This window comes from Poecilia formosa, unplaced genomic scaffold (genome assembly GCF_000485575.1).
Source record: "Poecilia formosa unplaced genomic scaffold, Poecilia_formosa-5.1.2 Scaffold859, whole genome shotgun sequence".
In the NCBI taxonomy this organism is placed as follows: domain Eukaryota; kingdom Metazoa; phylum Chordata; class Actinopteri; order Cyprinodontiformes; family Poeciliidae; genus Poecilia; species Poecilia formosa.
The window spans coordinates 36,114-61,042 of record NW_006800798.1 but is presented as its reverse complement, the minus strand read 5'-3'; the positions used below and the strand labels follow the sequence as shown (position 1 = coordinate 61,042).

General features: G+C 39.0%; 1 protein-coding gene across 4 annotated transcripts; it reads right to left on the bottom strand.

The window, feature by feature from the left end:
• Positions 1–486: 486 nt before the first annotated feature.
• On the bottom strand, positions 487–24,902 carry LOC103131863 (type II inositol 3,4-bisphosphate 4-phosphatase-like). Of its 4 annotated transcripts, none has more exons than XM_016666953.1 (25): positions 24,810–24,902; positions 23,884–23,983; positions 22,564–22,626; positions 21,320–21,450; positions 20,805–20,852; positions 20,419–20,519; positions 20,211–20,330; positions 14,743–14,822; positions 10,941–11,031; positions 9,755–9,824; positions 9,538–9,685; positions 9,119–9,249; positions 8,933–9,040; positions 8,724–8,832; positions 8,091–8,256; positions 7,840–8,022; positions 7,277–7,418; positions 6,305–6,510; positions 5,584–5,707; positions 5,110–5,236; positions 4,875–5,015; positions 3,991–4,088; positions 3,464–3,561; positions 2,361–2,515; positions 487–794 (listed from the first exon to the last, which is right to left on the bottom strand). In XM_016666953.1, the coding sequence occupies exons 4-25, from the start codon at positions 21,426–21,428 to the stop codon at positions 674–676; spliced, it is 2,676 nt and encodes an 891-aa protein (XP_016522439.1). In that variant the 5' UTR covers positions 21,429–21,450; positions 22,564–22,626; positions 23,884–23,983; positions 24,810–24,902; the 3' UTR covers positions 487–673. The 4 variants fall into 4 exon arrangements, with proteins under 4 accessions (XP_016522439.1, XP_007543665.1, XP_016522440.1 ...); XM_007543603.2 differs by having other exon boundaries at positions 7,298–7,418; XM_016666954.1 differs by lacking the exons at positions 487–794; positions 20,211–20,330; positions 20,419–20,519; ... (3 more) ...; positions 23,884–23,983; positions 24,810–24,902 and adding exons at positions 1,510–1,939; positions 19,232–19,987.
• Positions 24,903–24,929: the final 27 nt, after the last annotated feature.

The window sequence follows — 24,929 nt, the reverse complement described above, 5'->3', positions numbered from 1 at the left end:
GTACAATATTTAGATAATCTACCCTCCTCTGCTTACAACTAGCTTTTCTGCAAAAATTAGGAGCTTGTAAAAGTCAATATATAAATTAATAATGATAATTATTATTACACCTGTAATAATTCCATTGGTAGATTATTTTCACATATAACAAGACATTCTCCCCTTGTTATAAGTGAAGTAATCTATCAGTGGAACTAGTACATTTTCATCAATATTAATGAATTACTGACCTAAAACAAGCTTATATATTTTGCTGAAAAGTTTCGTATAAGTTAGTTTTGTCTTATTTTAAGTGTAACACCCAGACTGGATAAAACCCGGCAGCTGAGAAACTCCCCTAACAGCCCGATGGCCAAACATGGCTGAAATTATTTCAGAGAATTTCTCACTCTAAGACTGGAGTTCTGGAAATCCATTATCCAATCCAGCAGTGAATTTCAGGCCTTTCAGGTCATTTACTGTCAGAATAATTGTTTGGAATCAGAGTCAAGAGTTCAGTCATTTATTGCAGAAACATGTTTGTAATTCAAACACCTGTAAACACAGTGAACAGCCAACATGGTCCTTCCTCATTCACACAGAAACACAATGTGCAAACATTAACCAGCAAACACACTTCACATGGAAAAATAAACTATCTTTGGGCATAAATAAGAGTATAAACAGGAAGCGTTTATCCGTAGCTGCCGTCTGGAGGTCTGTAGAGTTTGGGGAAAGTGAGGAGCTGAACGCTGCTGAAGGCGAACTTCCTGGTGCCGATGTTCTTCTGGACGTTCTCCGTCCTGCAGCCGTCCCTGCACACATATGGAAACACAGATCAGCAATCAGGCGACAACATCCTGTATAAAACACATCCTCCTCTGGTGGAGATAAGATTTTACTTTGACTAGACCTATGGTCCTACAAGAACAGAGGCGACCTGCACATACAGTCTGTAGGCTACAATAAAACACACAAAATGTTACCAAGTATTTTTGTTCTAATACACGTAAAGTAAGACAAAACTAAAGTTATAAGCAACTTTGCAACAATTTACAGGAGCTTGTTTAAAGTCAATAATTCATTAATATTGCAGAAAAAGCACTTGTTCCACTGGCAGATTATTTCACTTATAATACGGGAAAAATGTTATAAGTGAATTTATCTACCAATGGAACAAAACAAGTTCATATGCATCACTTAAGTTATTTATATGTCATTTTTCTCTCTTTTTTTAAGTGCAGTGAGACATTTGCTCCAGAAACTGGATGAAAAACAATTGGGAAAATTTTGTTTTTGCAGTGTTGAAATTCAATTTGGCCACTTGGTGGCAGCAAAACTCAACATAAAAAACGAAGCTGTCAGAAATAAAACGATAACCAAGAGAGGATAAATTAACAGGCAGAGATGAGGAAACGTAGGAAAAGATTTGGACAAGTCAGTAGCTGAATCTTAACAAATAAACATCAGATTAAATTGAAAAATCAGTAATCTATTGTACTAAAAACTCAAACATTTGTAAAACAAAATCAAACTGACTGATGTTTGTACTGTAAATCATGAGGATGGTAATAAGTTGAGGCTGACTGCTTCTCCATCTCTCCTAAAACACAGACATCGTCTTTTTCATCCTTTAACAAATCAATAAGTTTGGACTCGTTTACGTTCTCCCATTGTGGACAAACCTAGGAGAACATTATCATCCCTGCTTCCCAGTGCTCCCAGTCTTGTTTACTGGTACTTTGCCAGCAGGATCACCAAGCTGAATATGAGCCAGAGAACCAGGAGGTGAGAGGTCACCAGGAGGAAGGCCACTGGGTAAAAGTGTCTTCTGGAATGAAAGCACATCTGGATCCAGGGGCTCTGGAGGCCAGAGGGACACTCTGCCGGGTCAAACCCAGAGACAGAGAACCCGGAGTGGGCATAGCAGCCCAGCATCTGCCCCCAGGACAGATGAGACCTGCAGGGGGCAGCGTGAGTGGAGCAGGAGGGAGTGGAAGAGAGAAAAAACAGAAAGACAAGGAAGGAAATTAAAAGAAAGAACTGAAAATGAAGGTAAAAGATGAGAAATAAAGATGCAGAAACTGAGGATGTTTTCACACCTGATAGTAGAATCGGTTCATTAAAAACAAAAATACCAACATTTGTTACATTTTCAGCTGCTGCGGTTCGCTTCACACCAAACTGAGTCAAACAAACCAAACTAAATGAAAAACCTGTTCCCCTCCTCGCCTGTGGGGGCGCTGCACCAAGAACCACTGAAGGAAACGACACAGAGCGCAACGTCCTACTGAACAGGACTGGTGTGAACGCAGCCTCAGAAGAAGACGAGCAGAATAAGAAACAGCTGAGAGTGAAAACACACACACACACACACACACCTCCTCATGTTGTCCAGAGCAGAGCTGAACTGCTGCTGGCTGAGTGTGTGCTGCTCTCTGAGGATCGAACACTGCTCCAGCGTCACAGACATCGCCGTGCGATCCTTCGCGCTCTTACAGCTCGTCAGCCGCACGCCGTTTACTTTACGACACACCTGCACGCAAAAAAACATGGAGAAGATTGTCAGTAAGTAAACCTTCATCCGTCTCTGAGGCTGTTGTTGAACCTGATAGTTCGGTAGACTCAGTTCTACTGGGGAACAAAGGGGCAACATTTGCTACATTTTTAGTTGCTGCAGTTTGTTTTCTCACTGCAAACCAACCAAACTAGTTGAAAAACCAGTTCCCCTCCTCACCTGTGGGGGCGCTGCAGCAAGAATCACTGAAGGAAACGACACAAAAACCTCTGAAGAAAACAATGAGCGCAACTTCCTTCTTAACGAAACGTAAACAAAATGGAGCAAAGTTGGAGAGTAAAACATAAAAGCCACTTCTCAAAAACTCGATTGTTGTTTTGGAAATCTTCTGATTTTTTTTTTTATTTTAATTTGTTTTTTAAAATGTCACAAATGGTGTCTCTCAGGGCTCAGTATTGGTGCCAACACTTTTCACTATTTAAATTTACAATATGGGTCAAAAAGTTCCCACTTCCATGCAGATGATGTTGTTGTTTACTGATATTCAAACTCAGAGGCTCCAGAGTTACTCAGTCACATTTATTCTACTTTAAACTGGAATTAAAGACTGAAGGAAACTAAATCCAAACAGTTCTCCCTGTGATTTTATTCACATAAACTACCAGTTGATTTTGTCTTTGTCTAATAAATTCCTTGTTTTATTAACTAATTAAAGCCCTAAATCTTCTAAAACACTAAACTAGAGTTGAGCGGTGGTGTTTTAATATTTACCTTGTTAAAAATGGTAAAAAAAGAACAAAAACTTCATTTACTGAATTAATTTTTAAACAAGGTAAGTCTACCTTGAACTGAAGGAAGTTCACTTTCTGTTTTAGCATTATAAACATGTATTTCTCTGTTTATTTCAGCTCTATCCCGAACCTTTCAGTTCTGACGGAAACGAAGTCAACCTGCAGAGCGACTTACTGAAGCTGCGAGCCACAAAACCTCCACGTTTTTCCTCTTCTTGGACTCCATACTGCGATCAAGAGACGACAGCAGGTCTGATAGAGACTGGATACCAGCTGAGGGAGAGAAAGAGCTGCTTCAGTTCAGGACCAATGATTTACCTCTAAATGTCCCAAAATTAATATCATTATTATTATATTACCTCGTTTCTACTCAGAGATAATAAAGGAATAAGGCTGATTCTATCGATTCTATAAATTAACCAAACTTTCGGTTTTGAAGATAAAAATTTTGGAAAATCTGGATTTTTTTTTCACCAATGCATTCCTTGGCCCACGGCGGCCATCTTGTTTGACAAATGAGTTTCACAGCTTTTATTTTGAAATCAGGTCAATTCAAATAAACAATAATTGAAATAAAAAATGTTTTTTTCTGTCATTTCAAACTTTTTTAAAGGAAACAAACTGGGATTAAAAAATTGTGAGATTTTATTTTAAAGTTCTTTAAAGAGATGAAACAAAAACCTGGCGGCGCCTCAGTCTCACCCATGTTAGGAAGTTTTTCTCTCAGCTTGTTACAATAAGCTTTCAGACGCTCACAGCTCTGCTGGTTCACTCTTTCCTGAAGAGAACTGTCTCCAAACCTGAAAACAACAGAAAATAACTCTTCATACACAGGGCCCACACGTCTGAACAGGAAGTGAACCGCGCCATCTTGGTAGGCGAGCGCAGCGCTTAGCGACCGATGGCTCCGAGACCAACAGAGAGATAATATGTGGAAACTCTGGATCCATGTGTGAGAGGAAGATACAAGAACAAAATGGCTGCTGTTGGGACAGAGAAGGAAAATATGTGTCTGATCTGATACTACGATAAAGTTTATTACCAATTCGAACAACATGGAGGAGCTTCACCTGAGATCCATTTATTTAAACGGCTTTTTAAAGAACGTACGAACTCTTTGTGTGAACAACGAGGTTCTGGTGACTGGCAGAGTAAGTTCATGTAGCAACAAACACAGGATACACGTTTTAGCTAGCAGACAGAAGCTACATTAGCTAAGCTAGTCTAGCAGCAAGTACTGCAGTAAATCACTGACACTTATCTTAGTATTACACAGAGGTGGGTAGATCAATTGCAATCAGGTAATGGTAGTAATCAGAGTTGGGTAGTAAGTAGTTACGTTTACTTCAGTCACATTTTTGAAAACATGTACTTTTAGGAGTATTTTTCCTATGCTATACTTTTTGCTTTACTTGAGTAATTTTATTATGAAGTATTTATACTCTAACTTGAGTAAAATGTCTGGATTCTCTAAGGTCACTGAACGAAAAACAAACATGTTTTAACCTGAAATTCAAATAAAAGGAAAACGCTGGATGAAAAAATGAGGCGGTTTTAACTCCCAGATGTTGTTTTTGTGTTTGTACCTCTCAGCCAGACTCTGGTGCTGGTTGATCCCGATGTTGAACAGAACCGGCTCGACTCGGATCAGACGGCCGGCCTTCAGCTCCTCAGGGAGCGACCTGAAGCTTTCAGAGGGAAGCGGCACCTCGACCACGAAACCGCCCCTGGAGGAGAAATGACCCGAGATGAGGCTGCTCTGTGTGTGTGTGTGTGTGTGTGTGTGTGTGTGTGTGTGTGTGTGTGTGTGTGAGCGCTCACCATGCTCCGGTGAGCGTCGGCTGCAGGTCGTCGGGTCGCTCGGATTGGGCCTCGGTGACGGCGAACGCCAGGCTGCTCAGGTCGGCCACGCCCACCTCCATGTCCTCCAGCATCCCCACCTCCTCACCTGCGGCCGCAAACGATTCACACACCAAGATTACAGCATTTAAGGTAAGTTTCCCAAATTTACCTGCAACACACTGCAAAAACACAAAAAGTCTTATCAAGTAATTTCAGTCCAGTTTCTAGTGAAAATAATACACTTAAAATAAAACTAATTCATAAGTAACTTTTCAGCAATAAGAGCTTCAGTTTGCTTAATATTGATGAAAAGCCCTGAAGAACGAACCAGAGACAGAGATCTTTTCTTAATATTCAGGATTATTTGTGTTTTATTTGTTGCTGCCTCAAAGAGCCTTTTTTTAATCCTGTTAAATAAAAAAGTTGAGCTGACTGTTTTGGTCGCCGTCGTACCGTAGGTGCTGAGCAGGCCTTCAAACTGGGCCAGGATCCCCACAGACAGAAGCTGCTGCAGAAACTCTGGATCCTCCAAACCTCCAAACAGTTTCAGCATAAACCCACAAACAATCGCTGAGAGCTGGGAGACAAACAGAGACGAACTTTACAATAAAACAGGAAGTTACATTTTTATTCATATGGAACAAGAACCTGAAGAGACGATGATGACAAACCTGACCGTAATCCAACATTAAAGCAACATAAAAACGTATAAAATTATTCTGGTGCTATTTTAAAAACACTTTTTGCTTCTTTTCTATATATATTTGTAGATTATCTACAATGTTTTATTTAAACAAAATTACTAAATAAAATAAAGAAGGAAACAGAGACTTGTACACACTGAGACGATATCAGTATTTTTTTTGCAAACAATTAAGAAAAATGTTCGTCAGAATACAGAACCACAGAAAATGATGCAGTTGTTCTGCCGGGCCACTTGGTGGCGCTGTAACACAGCCAGAGAACGACACAAAGAAGACCAAACGGCGCCATGTTTGCTATTTAAGAGAGCGAGACGCTTGAAGGACGGAGAGAAACATGGAGCTGTGATGTCATCGTATAAAATATGTCACTATGGAAACATAACAGCTGGAAGTCGGTTTAAAAAACTGATCGTTTCTGACAAAATGTCTTCAGGATAAAATGGCCGACAGGGCCTGAGTTTCTTCCTCACCCCCTGACTGAAGACAGCGTGGCGCCGCTGGACGATCTGCGTTGGACCCTGAGCGACAGTCGCAGCCACCGCCCCCTGCAGGACAACAAAGGTCATGGCAGCTCGGGCCGTGGTTACCGCCTCCCGCACGCAGTCTCTGAGCGTCACCACCAGGGGGAGCAGCTGCTCCTGCCAGGAGGAGGAGGAGGAGAAGGAGGAAGGAGAGGCTGCAGGAAGAGAGCAGAGAAACTTCCTCTGAACATTTTACTTTTAATTTATTGTTTCTAAGCTCCAGAAACAAAAAAGTTCACTTCTAGCAAAAGTATAAAGAAATAAAAACTGATAATTTCTTACAACTCACATGTAAACTTTAAGATTTTCTCTTTATTATTATCTTTATATAAAGATAATTGTTTATTTTATAATTAATTAACTTTTGGGGGAAGGTGAAGACCATACAAGATTTTTTTTTCCTGGAACTACTCCCTTTTTTATTCAATTTTTTTTTTTTAAGCTGTAAAAGAATCAAATAAACAAAACAAAAAAATAATAATTGAATAAACTTCCCATTGTCACACTGGACATTTAACAAACAAATAAAAATAAAAACATTTCCACGATGCCCCCCTTTGTTTTCTTCATCTCTTTAAATTAATGGTTCGTACAAAAGTTACCAAAGTAATAAAGAAATTATAAATAAATAAAAATAATTATAGGTTTTGGTTCTAAACTAACATAAATAGATTCTACCTGCTTAAAAAACAAAATAACTAAATTGATAGAGATTATGATGTGCAAAAAAATTCTACATAAATGGTCCCAAAAATGACTCTTTATTGTTACATTCATTCAGGTATTTTGTCTTTTGTTAATTATGTTTTTATTTTGTAAAGTAACATGAGATGTGAAAGGAGTTATCAAGATTAAAATTATCAAAAAAAATCTACAGAAACAAAAAAATTGAGCTCTTTTCTAATTGAAGGACAAACTGACATTTGCCTCTTTCTGTCCCACCTGTGTGTTGGGACTTTGTGGACTCCTGTTGCTCCTGCAGGTGGCGCTGTCGCTCCTGCAGCCGCTCCACCATGTCGGTGATGCAGTCCAGACTCTTGCCGATGTTCACCCACGTTCTGTCCTACACAAACACACACGTTTACACAACCAACGGCTGCAGAAACTACCACACACCGGGTTGCCAGGTTGGGAAAGTCTCCGCTGCTTTTGAACTTTGGGCTGGAAAAATGAACAGATTTTGACGGGTTGCTAAAATTTGGGATGCTTTTCATAAAACAGTTGTCATTGTGTGGCAGAAAAGCATCAAACTTTTATTTGCTCCTTCTTTTATTCCTTCTTCATTTGTTTGTTTGCTCGTTCCTTCCTTCAATTGTTCGTTCATTTGTTCATTTCTTTTATTGTTCTTCATTCGTTCGTTCATACATGACTCTATCTAGTGTTATATTAGTTTCATTACATTAATTTGGACTTTTTGTTTAATGTTGTGTTTTTGCTGGAAACTGTCAGACCTGGCAACCTCGTCCCCCTCTCCTCCAACTTGCCCACTCATCCTCTCTGTTCTCCTTGTCGTCCTGCGGCCGCGGCGCCCCCTCCTGGTCGCCGGGGGAGACCTCACATAGTAACCCGTTGCTGTGCAGGTGGGTGCTGCTGCAGGTCCTGCTGCTCATGTCCTGCAGGGCGACTTTCACCAGATCGTCATTCAGCGCCTGGATGAACAGCGACGTCTGCAGGGAGGGAAGCAGCGCGTCACATTCATCTGCCTTCCTGTTAGCTGTGTGTGTGTTTCTCTCACCTGCTCCCTGAGGTCGTCCAGGACGTCCTGCAGGCGGTTCGGATCGACCTCCATGGAGACGGAGAGCAGCTGCTCCGCCAGGCCGAAGATCAGGGGCTGCAGCTGGGAGGCGGCGGCCAGCAGCCGCTTCGCTCTGCACAACTCGTCACGGGAAAACGGCGCCGAGCTGAAGGAGAAGGAACGTGAGAAACAACAAAAACAGTTCAGCTTTTCTCTAAAATTCTATTCTATCATGTCGGTATCAAAATAAAACACTTGAACTACAAAAAAATCTAAATTTTACAAAGTATTTCTAGTACAAATATCTTAGTGCACTTAGAATAAGACAAAACTAACAGATAAGTAACATTTTAGATAGAAGTAGCAGCTAATTTTAGTAAATGTTCTACTTCAGTCAGTGGAACTAAAACGTTAATCTTTTAATCAATATTCGGAAATTATAATAATATTTATATTTAGAATATTTCTAAAAGGTTTGCAAGGAACAAAAATATCCAAATTGTTTTATGTTTCATCATTTTCTCTGAAACTGAAGCAGCTGCTGTGATATTTATACTGATGGCGTCTCCAACACTGCAAAAACAGAAAGTCACACCAAGTATTTCTAGCTTTGAATCTGAGGTCAAGGGTCACCTGTGTGTGTGGTCTGTGTGCTTGCTGAGCAGCCGCTTCAGTCCTCCATGTTTAAAAGCCTGGTGGTGATCGGCCGGCGCTCCGAACGTGACGACCTCATACCAAACACCTGGAAGAGAGGAAAACACCTGGAGGAAACGGGAAGAGAGGAAAACAACTGGAGGAAACCGGAAGAGAGGAAAACACCTGTAGGGGGCGCTGTGCGCTACCTGAGCTGCCGGGGTCGGTCACCTCCATCCTCTGGCAGTGCAGGTTGGTGGGGATGAACTGCAGGTGTCGGTCCGATTTGCTGCTGCTCGCCTTGAAGCACGACGCCGCTGGAGGAGGAAGAGGAGGGAGAGTGAGGTGAGGAAGGCTGGGCCGAGTCATCGTTGATGATGTCACTGTGATCTCACTGGAGAGACGGTGAATCTCCGCCTGCGTTTGCTGGTAGCAGCCGATCAGCTGGTGGGAGTGGGCGACGGCGTCATGGCGGAGGCCATCCCAGTGAGGTGAAAGGTCACCCAGAGCATTGACCTCTGTGACCCTGAGCAACAAAAACAAACTCTGGTTGTTTTAATTCAGTCGACTGAAACTTAACGAGGCACATCGATCAATCAATATTCAATAATTATTGACTTAAAACAAACTCCGATGTATCGGGTTAAAAGTTTTGTCTTATGTAGATGAGAAAATCCCACATGTTCCTGCTTCTGGCTTAAAGTCTTAAATTCATCGAAATAAAATAGATAAACCAGAGCAGTTTCACCAAAACATCCCATAATAGACTTTATTTATAAATAACTAACTTTCATCTCATTAACCCTTCGTGTACCTGTCGGTGTGCTCCCTGATGAGCGCGCTCAGCAGCTGTTTGGGTAAAGAGAAGGACAGCGGCGTCTCTGACATCTGCTCCCGGACCAGCAGCCACCTGTGGTCCTCCGTCTGAAACCTGTACAGCTTACACACCTGGGAGCACAAGGCTGCACAGACACACACCTGTTGGAGGACGGAGGGTCGGGCAGAAACATGGCCGCCGGCCGGAGCCTCACCTGCTCGCATCATCGGACTGTTTTCTTTGTCCTGGACGGAGCCGTGCAGAGCGTCACACAGCACGGCGCTCTGGAGGGAGAGAAGAGACGATCAGGCCTGAGTGGAGGCAAAATGGAGAGAAAACACTCTTCTTCTAGATCTATGGCCTAAACAAAACCTGTTCATCACATTTCTAATACAAAATCACTCTTAGATAATGAGATGTTAATGTTTTAGGGCCTCCTCTCACTTTAATAATAATCTGCTGCTGGTTGCGCCACCAAGCTCAACGTTTACACTCACATGCTAAGCAGATGCGCAATTATGCAACCGTACATCTTTGAAAAGCAGAAGTGGAGTCTCCTGCACAACCAACAGGGACGCAGCAGGTGGTTTCTGGATGGTAAATCAACAACTAATCACTTGTCTTTTCCAGCAGCCATTGTGCAGCGCATACAGCAGTAAAACCAGCTGACCAAATGTGCTGGAGCTCAGCTTTGGTTGCTAGGTAACGAGCAGAACTCTGCTGGGGTTGCTAGGTAACAACAGAGTGCCAGTCAAATGCAATTCAACAAGCAGGAGGTTTTTGAAATGGGTAATTTTCCAGACACTAAAAAACATTAACATATTGCCAAAAATATGGTTATATGTTTTTTAAGGGCTTGGACTGTTTTTAGGAGCAGTAGAAAACCAAATGGAAGAAAAAATGTGCAAAATTACCTGATGGGTTTTCTTTAAAGCTGCAGAATGAAAGTTTTATAAAAAACATTTTTTACATATTTGTTGAAAATGTCTCTTTGTCGTGACATTATGGCATAGAACAGATAATCTGTGAAAACAATTTACAACAGTAAGTTGTTTCTCCGCTATTAGCACAATTAGCAGCGCATACGTGAGGCTGACTGACAGCACTAAGACCAGCCTCCTGGCTCTGATTGGTTGTTTTTATGCATTTATTCAGACAGCAACAGCAGCTCAGGGAGGAGGTGGGGATCAATGTTTTCACAGTTTATCTGTTTGGTGGCAGTTTTAACAAATATATAAATGTCATGTTCTATATAAAAGCTATGCACTAACACCTTTAATCTCCACCTGACTCATCACCCACATAACAAGCTGAAGTCTAAACATGCCAGAGAGGAAACCACAAAGAAGTGTCAGAGTGAGACCTCTCTGCTGAGAGAACAAACATTTCTCTTCCTCCACCTTGTTTTCTGCAGATTTATCCTCCGTCTCTTCCTCCAGCTGCAGGCGGGAAACCGTCACGTCCCCGACCTCGTCCACGCCGTCCATCGTCCTGCAGCGAAGACAAGCAGACAGAAGACACTGCTGAAGGAGGCGGCCAGGTGAAAATAAGACCCACTGGTGTGAATGTGCTTCACCCCAGGCAAAGTTAACAAAACCAAACAAAACACTACCACAAGAAACAAAACAAGAAATATACAATGTGAAAAATGGTCTAAATTTATTTATTTTTTTAAATTTGTAGGTCGTACCAATGTGAGTTTAACCCAGTTAAATAAATGAAACCGAATAAAAAATAAGCTGAAAAAAACAAAAAGATGGTGGGATGAATTTTGGAACCAAAATAACTAGAATAATCCTAACTAAATAGAATAAAACAGGAAAAATGTAAAAGAAAAAAAAAAAACGGCAACAAGAGGAAACCATATAGGAGAAAAATATGATTGATAAAAATAAACACAAAAACACTTGATGAATAGAAAAGAATAAAAATAATAATTTATTGTCCCACAAAAGGGAAATTCAGGTGTAAAAGCAACAAAGTGACAGAAAATCCAAACATGTAAATGATCACAAATATACTGTATAAAAATAGAATTAAGAACAACATACTGCACAGTTCGGGCGAAACTAAGATATAAAAACTATTAAAAACACCAAACTCCAATCCAAAGGAATGTGCAGTGGAGTAAAAAAAAAAAATCAAAATGTGAATTTGTGCACAAAAACAACAAACCATTTACAGTAAGAGACAATAAACTAGACCAAACCCATCAGGGATGTAAATCTGCTGGAGGAAGGATCTGTGATGACGCCACTTTGTTCACCGCAGACGCATCAAACACGCCAGGAAACCAAAAACCAAGCAAGAAAACATCGACCAGAAGGTAAATATCCAAAACAAAGGGAACTAAAACCAGGTCAGGAACATGAGGACTGACATGTGAGACCCGACGGTTCTGCCTCCGACTCCGGGTCGCAACCAGTCCAACAAAATGGCCTCCATCAGACCGGAAACAGATTGTCTAACCAGGGTTTTAATAGTTTGTATTTTTCTTTAAAGTTTAGTTTTATTTCATCTTGACCTTTTGTCAGTCTGGCCATTCACCTTTGACCTCTGGCATCAACACGGCAGAACTGAGGCTCCCTGGATATTTTCTCTTTTTCTGACCGTTCTCTGTAAACCCGAGACGGCTGACAGAGAAAATCCCAGTAGATCAGCAGTTTGTGAAAAACTCAGACCAATTTCACGTCAGCAAAAAGGCTAATAAATATATTCTTAAACACAAAAACGAAGGATGTTATATGTATAGTTTTAGTATTTTATGAACCCACAATTTGGATCCAGTTAGTTGTAGTTCTTTCCCATTAATTAGTGTTTTTATTTAGTTACGGTTTCACCATTTCATCAGTTTTAACTAACAATAATAACCTCCATCATAACTTGACAGAGTTTGGAAGAAACCATAAGATTGTCCTCATATCTGAATCAAATCATTTTCCTCTAATCATGACCAGATTCCTACCAAAGTGAAAACTGGAGACTATAAACTGCAAGATGTGAGGAAATCACGGCTGAAAGTTTTGATATCAATGTTAAAAAGAGAAAAGTGTAAATAAATGCAGTCTCTTAATAACTTTACTACTTCTTGACATATTAAAACTTTTTGTGCTGCAACAAATAATTGTTGCAAAACACAGTAACAATAGTTTGAGATAAATTGTCCAGTTAATAGCTTTCATACGAGGAGCCTCTTTTTTTAATCTACTTTAAAAAAAAGCTGCAGATCTTCCAGTTTTCGACCTGCTGAAGTCGATAAAGGGAAATAATCAGCTGACAGATTTCTAAACAACTGATTGGTCGATCTCTAAAGGTCAGAGTCACAGCTGAAAGCAACAAACAATGGCAGCAAAGAACGAGCAAAGAGAGCTAAATATGGATTTATAGCAGCACTTTATACTAATATATGTAACCAATGGTTTTCTAGGGTGAAACCAGAAGTTTACATACCCCTTCCTCACAGTCTGAGGTCAAATCAGAACAAACTTCTCTTGTTTTAAGATAAATCCTAATAGAATCATCTAAATTATTTCCATTTGCTAAACCTGTCAGAAGTTTCTAAAGTCATGACATCATCATCTGGGCTTTCCCTCATTGCTTCAAGGTGAGGAATGATGCTTCCTTGAACAGGTTAGGATAGGCCTATGGCCTAAACAAAACATGTTCATGACATCTTCTGCACAAAATCATTCCTAAACAATGGGATTTTAGTCTGAACACGTCTGCATTTTCAGATATTTTAGGGTGTCTTGTCCCTTTAAATCCAAGTAATCTGCTGCAAGTATGCCTCCCAACTCAACATTTACACATGAAAAATGGCTAGGAACCCATTTGCAATTAAACAACTGCACATCTGTGAAAAGCATAAGTTGAGCCTCCTGCACAACCAACAAGAATGCAGGAAGTGGTTTCTGGATGGTAAGTCAACAACAAAACACTTGTCTTTTCCAGCAGCCATTGTACAATGCATGAAACCAGCAGAACAAACATGCTGGAGCTCTGCTTAGGTTGCTAGGTAACAGGGCTAGGGTTGCTAGGTAACTGCAGAGTGTCCGTCAAATGAACGAATTTGACATGGATAATTTTCCATTTCAACAAAAACGTCTAGGATCCAAAATGGAAGCGTAAAAACATTTAAAATGTGAATTTTACACAATAGATCCCCTTTAAAGAGACGGTAATAACTCTGTGTAAACATCAATAAATACATCTCTGACATATTCTCTTATTATTGTGGCTTTTAGCAAACAAAATAACTCCAGCTGAACTAAAACAGGAGAAGTTTGGTCTGATTTAACTTCAAACTGTGAAGAAAACATGAATTAAACCTCTAGATTCAACTGTTAGCAGTTAGCTATCTCTACTTTATGTTTTGTTGATATTCATGCGACCCAAAAACAGTAAATCTACATCAAAACAGATCCAGTAGTGAGTCAGATCAGACGTCAACCTGGACCGTCACCTGCAGGAAGTGACATCGTACTGGACGTTTCTGGACGGACATTATCTCAACCCTAAACAAATAAGAGTAAAAACCAGCCTGCGAAGGAAAACCACAAGCAAACTGCAAACCTGCACTGCGGCATGTGTGAGCATTCAGGCTCCTCTCTTCTTCTCTGAAGGTGATTTGATGCCAAAACAGGAAGAGACTTTTTCCTCTACTGGGTCTGGAGGCGGAGACACACGCTGCCCCATCTCACTTCCTCTTCTGGGTAAAGGTATCCGAGCAACAGCCAATCAGCAGGCAGGTAGCTGGACCCCTATCTACAGGCTGTTTAAGAAGAACCTCATTGACTACAAAAGCGTTTTTCACAAGAAACGAGAGCGGAGAGATTGAATGTCGCTCCACTTTAAGCCAGCTTAGAAAGTTCAGAGATGTTTCACAGCCGATCAGATGAAGAGATTTCAGGCTTTTTATCACTTTAATTGCAGTTTTGATGTTTTTTGATGTTTCTGGGTGATAAATTGTCCTAGAAGTTACTTCTATGAACAGTAATGTTGCTGTTTTGATAAAATTTTCAACTAATATAATGTTAACGCAATGACACTTTCTCAAAGGTCAATAAACCTTTAATTCAAATGAACATTTAACTGGAAGATGTTTTAAATATCCAAAATAAATAAACAAAACAACAGAAACAACACATAAGAGTGTTTTTGCAGTGAATCAACATGACATCAGCGGTGAAATGTAAAGTTTACCTGAGCTTCAGGGAGCAGCGAGGCTCTTTGGACCGGAGGAGATCTCTGATGGAGAACGATGTGAAACCCAAACAGCTTCTCTGAAAGACAGAGAAAAAAAACAAAGTTTTCCAACATTAATGATAAAATATGTCTAAAGGTGTATAAGCTTCAGTCATTTTACTGCACCTCTGCTGTTTGTTTTAGAGTCAAAAGAAGACATGATGGCATTGGAAAGTAACAGAGTATCATTAATAGTTTGGTCGCCAGGCTGCTGGACGCCATATTTACCTCGTTTCCATCAGAGTCACAGTGAATCAACTTTATTATCAGAGGAATGACCCAAAACCATCAGCTAATCTCACTCTGCGCTGCGCTGCTCTGTCTGATCAGGATTTATTCACCTGACCTGCTGGATTCCTGGAAGTGAAACTGACAGCTTGGCCTATTTTCTGATTAATTCAGCTTTTAATAGCCTGGCCCGTAGGGGGCGCCGGTAGGGAATCGAAATTATAATCCCAGATGATCGTTTGATGCAGAAAGAATAAAATATTACCATCGCTGTTAAAGACTCACATTATGTCCAACAGGACCTTTGATAAGAGCAGAGCAATCTTCTAGCAGAATGTCACTTTTATTTTGCTTTGAGCAAGAGACTAACGGCTGAAACAGCAAAAAGAAGAAAAATACACAGAACTATTGAAGAAAAAACTCTTTTTAGAAAAATAATTCACATTTAGATGAAGTTGATGGCAGATTTCAGCATTTTTACGACTATTTTGGTCCTGTTGAGGACTCAGCCTCTATATGCAGCACGTCTGCATCATTTATAGAGCCGCACCACAAACCGACGGCCATCTTTAATAAAAGAGTCGAGCAAAGTCCAAACTCCCCACAGCTGAAGTCACTGAGCTGCTGTGAGGATAATCAGCAGCTCAGGGGATTAAAGCTCTGAAATCAGGCGACAGAAAATCACAACACTGAAGTGAAGGGAAGCAGAGAAAAGTCCCAGAAAAGGTTTATGAAAGTCGTCATAACCTGAGATTAAGATACTTTATCAAACACAAAGGAGAAGAGCTAAAGAGGAAGACTTTGGCTCTGATTGCTAAAAATGAAGAAAGATGTTGGTTTTGGTTTTCAGATTAATGTTTTTACATTCATTTGGGTTTAGCACAAGCTAACGACATGCTACTTTTTCTTGTGTTACTAACAAGTCCAACTTGTTCCCAGTGGAGAATCTCAAAGACTTTGGTTAGGAAACATCTTTGGCACCATGAGCTAAAATGTTAGCTATGCTAACCCTAAAACATTTAAATAAACATCAGTTCTAATATCGCTAAGGTGCTATACCAACATAGTATTTAATGGAAGCTAATGCAAACGCTGATCAAACATCAGTTCCACTAATGCTAAAGTTTAAACCAACAGGTATTTAATGGAAGCTAATGCTAAAGCATTTAATCTAACAATGTTGATGCCCATCATGTGTCACAACATAGTATATCGCCCTCAACAGGTTCACACTTGTTACTGCACACCTTTTTGTAACAACTTTCACTCAGAGTTTCCATTTTATTGTTGTTGAGTTTTGCTAGCTCTGCTGCTAATTTTGGCTAAATAGCCACGGCAACGCTTCGGTCAGAAAGCATGCAGGACACTTCAAAATAAGAGCATGAGTCAATAATCCAAACTTCAACAGATGTAAACTGAAAATTTACAAAACAGCCAATAAATTAGCGCTGCACCTGCAGGTATGAGTTAGCATCGCTTAAACCCAATGTTTTTGATCATTTTAGCAGAAAATCTGCAATAAACTCACAATTATGGATCATTTTAGAAAATTTCAGTGATCGGGGACTCAAAAACAAAACTGAAGGTCACAACATACAAACCCAAACAATAAGATTCAGGAAGAAAAGAGACCAAATATTTCCCACCTGCCCAGAGAAAACCTCAATACAGTTAAAAAAAATACAGGTTAAAAAAACATAGAAATACAGACATTTTTCCCTTGTCATAAGTGAACAAATCTGCCAACAAAACTAGTTGATTTTAAATAAATATTCAAGAATTACTGACTTAAAACAAGCTCCTATTTCTTTCTCAAAAGTTACTTGTAAGTTATTTTTGTCTTATTTCAAGTTAACTAAGATATTCACACTAGAACCTAAACAAATAAGTTTGGTAAAATGTTGTGTTTTGCAGTGAATCCCCTCAAACTCTGGTTCCCTCCTGAACCTGTTCACCTCAAACTTAAGGATAAAACTGATTCAACATAGTTTTTTATTCATTTATTCCAACTTTTTCTTCTCTAAACGTTCCAGTTTGTCAGACAGTATTTAGAAAAATGTTGCAGTTTAATTTCCTTTCACCTCTTCAGGTTTTTAACTGATCAGTAAAAGAACAAGCCTGGATCCGACTGACGCGTTCAGAGAGTCTTGCAAACTTTTAAAAATTCCCTGCAGCGCTGTTACCGCATGCTAAAGAAATCCAAACCGTTGCCTCATTTCCTCGCTGGCGTTGGTGCAACAAAAAGCCGGCGTGCAGCGACACGCCAGCCGATGTTTCTCAATGAGTTCCCGGCCAAACAAGAGGCTTTCGGGATTACGAGTTAATCCTCATCAAACCTAGAAACACGACACACGCTGGACGCCACAGCTGGGTGCTAAACACCGCTTCACGTTTCATTCAAAACAAACTCCGTCTGCAGGGGAAACGAGACAAACGGGCCAAATTAATATCACATCAACAAGAAACTTTAGATTCTAGAGCAAATATCTTAGCACACATGAAATTAGACTAATGTACAAGTAACTTTTCAGTAAAATATAGGAGCTTTTTTAGAGTAAATAATTCCTTAATATTGAGGGAAAAGTTCTAGTTTCACTAGCAGATTTATTTGATATTTTCCTGTGTTGTAAATGAAATAATCTACCAAAGGAAATAGCACCTATTCATTAATTTTAAAGAAGTATTTACTTAAAACAAGCTTATATTTCTTGCTAAAAGTCACTTACAAGTTAGTTTCATTTAATTTCTTGTGCACTAATATATTTGCAACAGAAACTAGACAAGAAAATTTGGTCAAATTTTGTGTTTTTGCAGTGTAAATCGACAAGGTCAATGAATAATTTTATAGTGGATTTTACACAAACATTGATCACAGGAAGCATCAAGTAGACAAGGACTAAAAAATATTTTAATAAATATTATAAATTTGTAAGTAAAAGTGTGATTTGGGGCAGGGAAATTATACATTAACTGCAGTTTAATATGTAATTTCTGGAGCAGGTTCCTAAAGAGAACCATCCAGGATTAGAGAGTCGATTTTAAATAAACAGGAAACCAGTTTAATTAGATAAAGTGGAAAACATTTGGATCATAAAAACGCAGGTGAAACGTTACAGTTCCCACTAAATCTGTGACTATCTGATGCTTTTTGTTCTAAACTTCTCTCTACAGTTAAAGAGGATCTATTTTGCAGAATTCACTTTTTGCACATTTTTGTACGTCGGCTGTTTCTGAAAATCAACACAAGCTCTTTCAGTTAATGTTTTTGGTGTCTGGAAAACGAGCCGTTTCAAAAACCTCCCGATTTTTAGCTCACATTTGCAACAAGATGTTTAACTGCACATGTTGCTGCTGGTGGCCATCAGCTGACCTGGATTTAAAGTGACAGCGCACTGAAACAGCTGACCCCACTGAAACCTCATGATCTGAGAATGAATTTGTGAGCATGTTTTGTGAAGCACAAAGCCTTAACCTGAAGCATAACAGGTCAGAGTTTGGACGCTGATCAGACTTAAAATCAGCTCATGGAAACAATGGATCTCCTTCCTTCTGCTGGAGTAAAAACCCAAAATCATGGTGGATGTTTTCAAACTGGAAGGGATTATCCGTGTCGTTAAAGTCAGACACGTCCCAATCCCTGGTTGGCATGGTAACCAAAGCCTGAACCGGCGTTTGTGTGGCCTTCAGCTAACTCCTTACCACATGAACATAAATAAAAATGTTTCACAGCTGAACGAGTGAACAGAGAGATGAAGGAGCCGTGTGAGACGCAGAGCTGAGCTCTGCTTGTGGTTTACAGACTAACGCCTCTGCGCACTTCCTCCCTGCGTCCAGCGAACTTTAATCATCAAACAGCGAGAGAAACTCACATCTGAACATCAAACATTCATCATCACCTACTTCTTCAACGGCTGTTTGTTCATTTAAGTGTGGCTAAAGGTTAATTTAAAGACGACGACTTCGAAAAGAACTCAATCCAAATCAGGTTTTCACTCAATATGTGGATGAATTTCACATTAATTTGGATTTATCTGAATATTTTTACACACATCCAGAGTTGGGATTAATCACAATTAATCACAAATATTCACGATTAATCATTTCAGCTCTAATTCAATCACATTCATAACTTTACATGTTGGGTATTTTTCAGTCTTTTGGTATTTCAGCACCTCAAACGCGCCTCCATGTTGTTTGTTTCCGCCGTGTAATCCCCTACCTGTCCAGCAGGGGAGCCGTCGTCTCTCGGAGGACATAAGCAGTCGGCGCAGGCCATCACCGCTCGCTGCATCTTCAGAACGTTTTATTTTTAGGAGTTTAAAGGTAAAGAGCTAGAGTAACTAGAGCTGCTGGATGTAGAATAATAAATAAATGAATCGATCCTCCAGCTGCGAGTTGGAAAAATCGTCTAAATTTGTCATTATTTTAAACATTATGTAGTAGAAAGCAGTTGTTCTGCTGCTGCTGTTTGTTTCTGACTTAATTTTGATCCATTATGTTGGTTTATTTTCAGTTTCTGTTCAAAAATATCAGTTTGAGATTAAGAGATTAGGATCTAAAAGCCAAATAAAAACGGCTTCACGGCAGAAATATAAAGCTGGAGCTCATTTCAGATTTCTGCTTCCTACCTGCACCATCAGTTTAACTGACAGTTTTACTGTTAAAGTCAAACAGCAGCGGAGCGACGGAGGAGTTAAAAGATTAATCCTTCAGATTAATCGGTAAAAATTAAAAACAAAGAAGAAGTTTCCACAAATCCAGACAAAAACCAGAACGACTTCTGCTGAAAAATCAGCTGTTTCTCCTCCTCACTCTCTCACTTTTTCCTCCTCTTCCCATTTCGTCGTAGCCGGAGGGATTAAAAAAAAAAACACGCCCCCCCAGGTGCATCATGGGAAAATATTTGGAGATTAGAAAAGGTCCTGGCAGGAGAAACGGAGCTGAAAAACGGAAATTAACTCAGCTTGTTCTGCGATTTACACATCCACCCATCCATCCATCAATCCAATGGGTGTGTGTGTGTGTGTGTGTGCGTGCGTGTGTGTGTGTGTGGGAGTGTGTCTGCGTGTATGTGTGTGTTGGAGATTAACTTAGAGAGAAATCAGTCAGTTTGTGCTGGTTTTACACATCCTCATCATTAATCCTCTTACATACACACAAACACACAGCCTTAGTAAAACACACACACACACACTTACTGAGGAGTGTGACCTTAAATCATCCTCTCTGTAAACTCTGACTTCCATCCTGCTGTGATGCTGCAGCTTGGGGTCGATGCTGCAGCAAATCGACGCTCGAAACTCGCCGTCCTCTGACCTCTGAAAATACGGCAAGCCAACGAGATTTTAATCACGTTCATTTTAAAGCCTAAAACATACAGGAATGTGTGTGTGCGTGTGTGTGTACCTTGACTATCTGAGTGCTGCAGAGCTTCCTGACGTCGTAGGGGTCGACTGTAGAAACGTGTATTTTGACTCTGGTTGCTGCGGCAACCGTGACTTGACACTCTGTTTTTATTTTTTAAGAAAGGAGAAGTTAAGTCAAGTCAAAGTTTATTTATAAGGCACATTTGCAACAGCCTCAGTTGACCAAATCGCTTCACAACAAACATCACAGGCAGATAAATGACAAAATAGAAACAAAATTAAGTTTAGTAAAACTAATAAGACGAATATAAAATTGGCAGAGATGCCAAAAGCTAATAGCAGGAAAAGAAAAAGGAAGTTTGTTTTGTTCTTGATCTGATTTAAATGAAGTAAAAAGAAGATAAAATCATGAATCTGTGGACGTACCAACATGAAGGAACTGCTGAGACGAGGAGGCACCAGTCAGGGCGCCGCCTTGTGGTTAAAGAACGACATGACATCAGGTTTAAACTCAGCAAACTTTAATTTACTTCACAGATTCAGTGTTTTTCAGGTACTTCATAAAGTCTTCTAACAGTTCTGATGGTATGTTTTATTTGTTAGCAGCCTGAATGTTTAGTAAAGAGACATTTTCATCTCACATAAACAAACACGGAGTAATAGATGAATTTTCAATCAATCATGTTTTAAGCACCAAAGAGTTAAAAAGGTATCAATATATTTTCAATGAGGCTCTTTAAAAGTCTGTGTACAATTTTAAATAGATGTTTGCATACAAAATAGACCGGAATAAAGTGTATTTGCTCATTTACAGCAAGGAAATGCAAAAAACTAAATTCACTATGTCCACTAGGGGGCTCTGTAGTTTTACAAAGAAAGTTGGGAAATATTTCAGTCATCAGATGTTGAAAAATGGAGGCGAGACGAAAACAGAAACTTACGATCAGCTGCAGGATTTTCCAGGTTGTTATTCTGCTCGCTGTGTGGCGCCGCAGCGTGGCTGTCCATCAGCGTCCGCAGGTTGGCGAATCCTCGCCTCAACGAATTCATGATGGCGGGACGATCAGCGCTCCTAAAATCAAACAGGAAAACCGTAATTTAATCTGCCTCAGATTATATTTAGTTACATTTATTTAAAATGTTTGGATGGTTTTTCTAATTATTGTGTCACCATTAAGATTTAATGTAAACATGGAGATGAAGTTACTGAAATGCAGAGTTCGGCAGTAACTAGTCACATTTACTCAGTTACATTTATTTGAATAGCGTTTAGGAGTATTTTTACTACTCTGTACTATGAAGTATCTCTTCTCTTATTTGAGTAAAATTTCTGAATTTTCTACCCAATGAATGAAAAACAAACATGTTTTAACCAAATATTAACCACAGACTCACACCTGCAGTTTTAGAAGTTTTTTATTTAAAGAAACTGATTTGCAAAAATTTTCTTAAGCATGGTTTGTTATTTTTTGTTGCTTATATGAATTATTGTCATTTTTGACCTTGAAATACCAAAATTGCCACTTAATTTTATATTGTCATCCATCTGATGGTGTAATTTTTTATATAATAAATGATAATTTGATCAGTTAATCCACTCAGCTCCTTCAGACTAGCCAGCAGCAATTAGCAAACACCTGGTGGAACTGCTGAGCTCATTACAGGAGCTGCTTCTCTGGTAAAAATGTTAAAGGGTTAATAGAGGAGCCATGCTGGGATGACTTCCCGGAGGCGGAGCTTCAGAAAGAGCAGGAGCTTCTTAAAGAGACAGAGGCCCAATTTCAAGTCTTTAAATCAGGAAGTTAAACTTCTTTTAAGTCACCTCTGATATATTTAGCATTTTTTTTAACAACTGAAAGCAACACAGTTATTTGACTTTGTTATAAAATGTCTCTATATGGCTGGAAAACACTCTCACCACTCACCTTATTTACTCACGTAAATAAAGAGGTGTAACCCATTTCCTGTTCTTGTTGCTGAGAATAAATATTTTTTATTTAAATGATGAGCGTATGAGAATGCTACAGTTCATACGAACATCAGGTTGTTTTGTTTTAGTAAAATTTCCATGTTTAATTTATAATTAGCTAGAAAAAAGTAGAATAGATTTATTTTGTCATGTTTCTGCTTCCAGCTCAGTGGTTCTGGTAAACCCGGTTCCTCTGGTTCTGTTTTATTCACTCACAATCAGAACTCTGCCATCTTCTGGAAGCTTCCTGACATTACATCTCTCCACCGGCTCTCCAGCCTGTAAAGACAGTTAGAGACAAACGTCAAGCTGGATTAGAGTTCAGAGTTTTGCTTTTGTTTGAATTAATCTGGTCTTTTATTCAGGAAGCCGATTCGTTTCAGGCAGACGGGATTTTCCAGGAAGTCGGGCTGGACTGAGTCAGAGGATGAAAACAGATGAGATGGAAAAGAAAAGGAAAATTAAAGGGAAATTACAGCAACAATAAAACATTTCTTTCCTCATCCGATCAGAAACTTTTGATTCTATGAATCTGACAAACAGAACTAAAAATAACTTCCTGGTTTGTTGACCAGAACAGAGAAGATTTCAACTTTATTTACCATTAAATGAGAATATGAAGTAAATCTGGACAATCCGCTGAGAATCAGAGCCTGGAGCAGATTTATCCAGCAAAAATAGACCAATACAATTTTTATTCATTTGTTTTTTTGTATATTTGTCGCTCCTTAGTGTTTACAGATTTTAAAAATGGCCATTTTTATTAAATTTGACAGAAACATGTCAGACTTTAGAGCAGGGGTGGGCAATCCTGGTCCTCGAGGGCCGGTGTCCTGCAACTCTTAGATGTCTCCTTGGTCCAACACACATGAATCCAATAACTGAATCACCTTCTAAGTGCAGTCAGGTTCTCCAGAGTCCTGCTAACGACCTCATTATTTGACTCAGGTGTGTTGAAGTAGAGCTGCATCTAAAAGTTGCAGGAGACCGGCCCTCGAGGCCTGGAGGTGCCCACCCCTGCTTTAGAGGAAGGTTTAAAAGACATTAATTCAGTCAGTATTAAAAAAAACTGTATAATAAAGAAAATTACATTATTAATGTTACATTTTTATTTATTTATTTATTTTCCTTTCTTTTACATTATTCTATTCTATATTTCGAACATTGCAATCTTTCCCTGTGTATTATTCATTACACCGCTCTGCCATTAACTTCTAAAGTATTACATTTTGTAAAATTTGCTTCCTTGTGAATCAATAAAGACAAAAATAAAAAGAAGAGAGAAAATCACAAATTAAAATCAATACAATCATACAGAAATAACAAAAATCAAAACTTAATAGGAAATAACAGTTTGAATCAATAAATCACATTAGATTAGAAATGAAACTAAAACAATAGATGCAAATTAAATAAATTGGATTGATTAAGAATAAAGTTCAGTCATATTAGATATAACAATGTAATCAGACTAAAATGAATAAGTAGCTGAATAGATGTGAATAAAGTAGAAGGTGTTTTTCCTTCATGGCCGACCTGCAGCGCCGTTTCCAGATGTTTCAGCCGAACATCAGCTGATGAAGGTTCGCCCTCATCTTCCTCACCGCTCCACCATCATCACAGGCCTCATTGTTTCCTAAAGAAACAGAGAAGTCTGCATAAATACGTATTTACATAAAATAGAGAGAAAGAGAAGTTCCTCACTTTCATACACGGCAAAAACACAAAGTTTAGTCTAGTTTCTACTCCAAATATCTTAAAATAAGACAAAACTAACAAATAACCTTCAGAAAGATAAAGGAGCTTCTTTTAAGTCAATATTTCCTTAATATTGACAAAACTGACAAATTCCACTGACAGAATATTTCACTATAACAAAGGAAAAATGTCTCCTTATAAGTAAAATTATACGTTTTTGTTTCAAATGTTTATAAAAATGTTCACATTGATAATTTTTTACTAAAGGAACAAACAAAATGATTCCTGATTCCTGACTATAATTTTCTGCAAGCTGTAAAAAATATAAGTTAAAAACATTGCAAGACATTTTGAACAATATCTGCCAACTGAAATGGATCAATGGTGAGTCCTTTTTAAAATATGCACCTGTTTATTATATTTTTGTCCCATTTAAATAAATGGAAAAAGTTTTCTAAACCTTTGAACCACTTTCAGAACAAACCCAAAGTAAAACTCCTGCATTACCGTGTTACAAATGTTGATGCACACATCAACATTTAAAGGTGTTATATTTACTAAACTATCAGAGATTTTAACCAAAATGTAATAAACTGACTTTCTACTCGTGACAGATACAGCCGCTGTTAATAGTTAATTTGTTGTCAAAACCAGGAAACCTCATCCCGAACCGGCCTAGATCTGATAGAAACCCATTTTGCATGACGTTAAATGTTCAAAATGTTACAATCTGACAGTTATGAATGCTGATTTTAATTACTTACCGGGTTTAAAAGTTGTTTTGAAGATGATAACAAACTTGTCCGCTAGCTTTGAGTTTGGACTTGAAACTGTAGTAAAAATATGAAGTATCGCGAGAGTTGCCATTTCCTGGCTGAGCATTC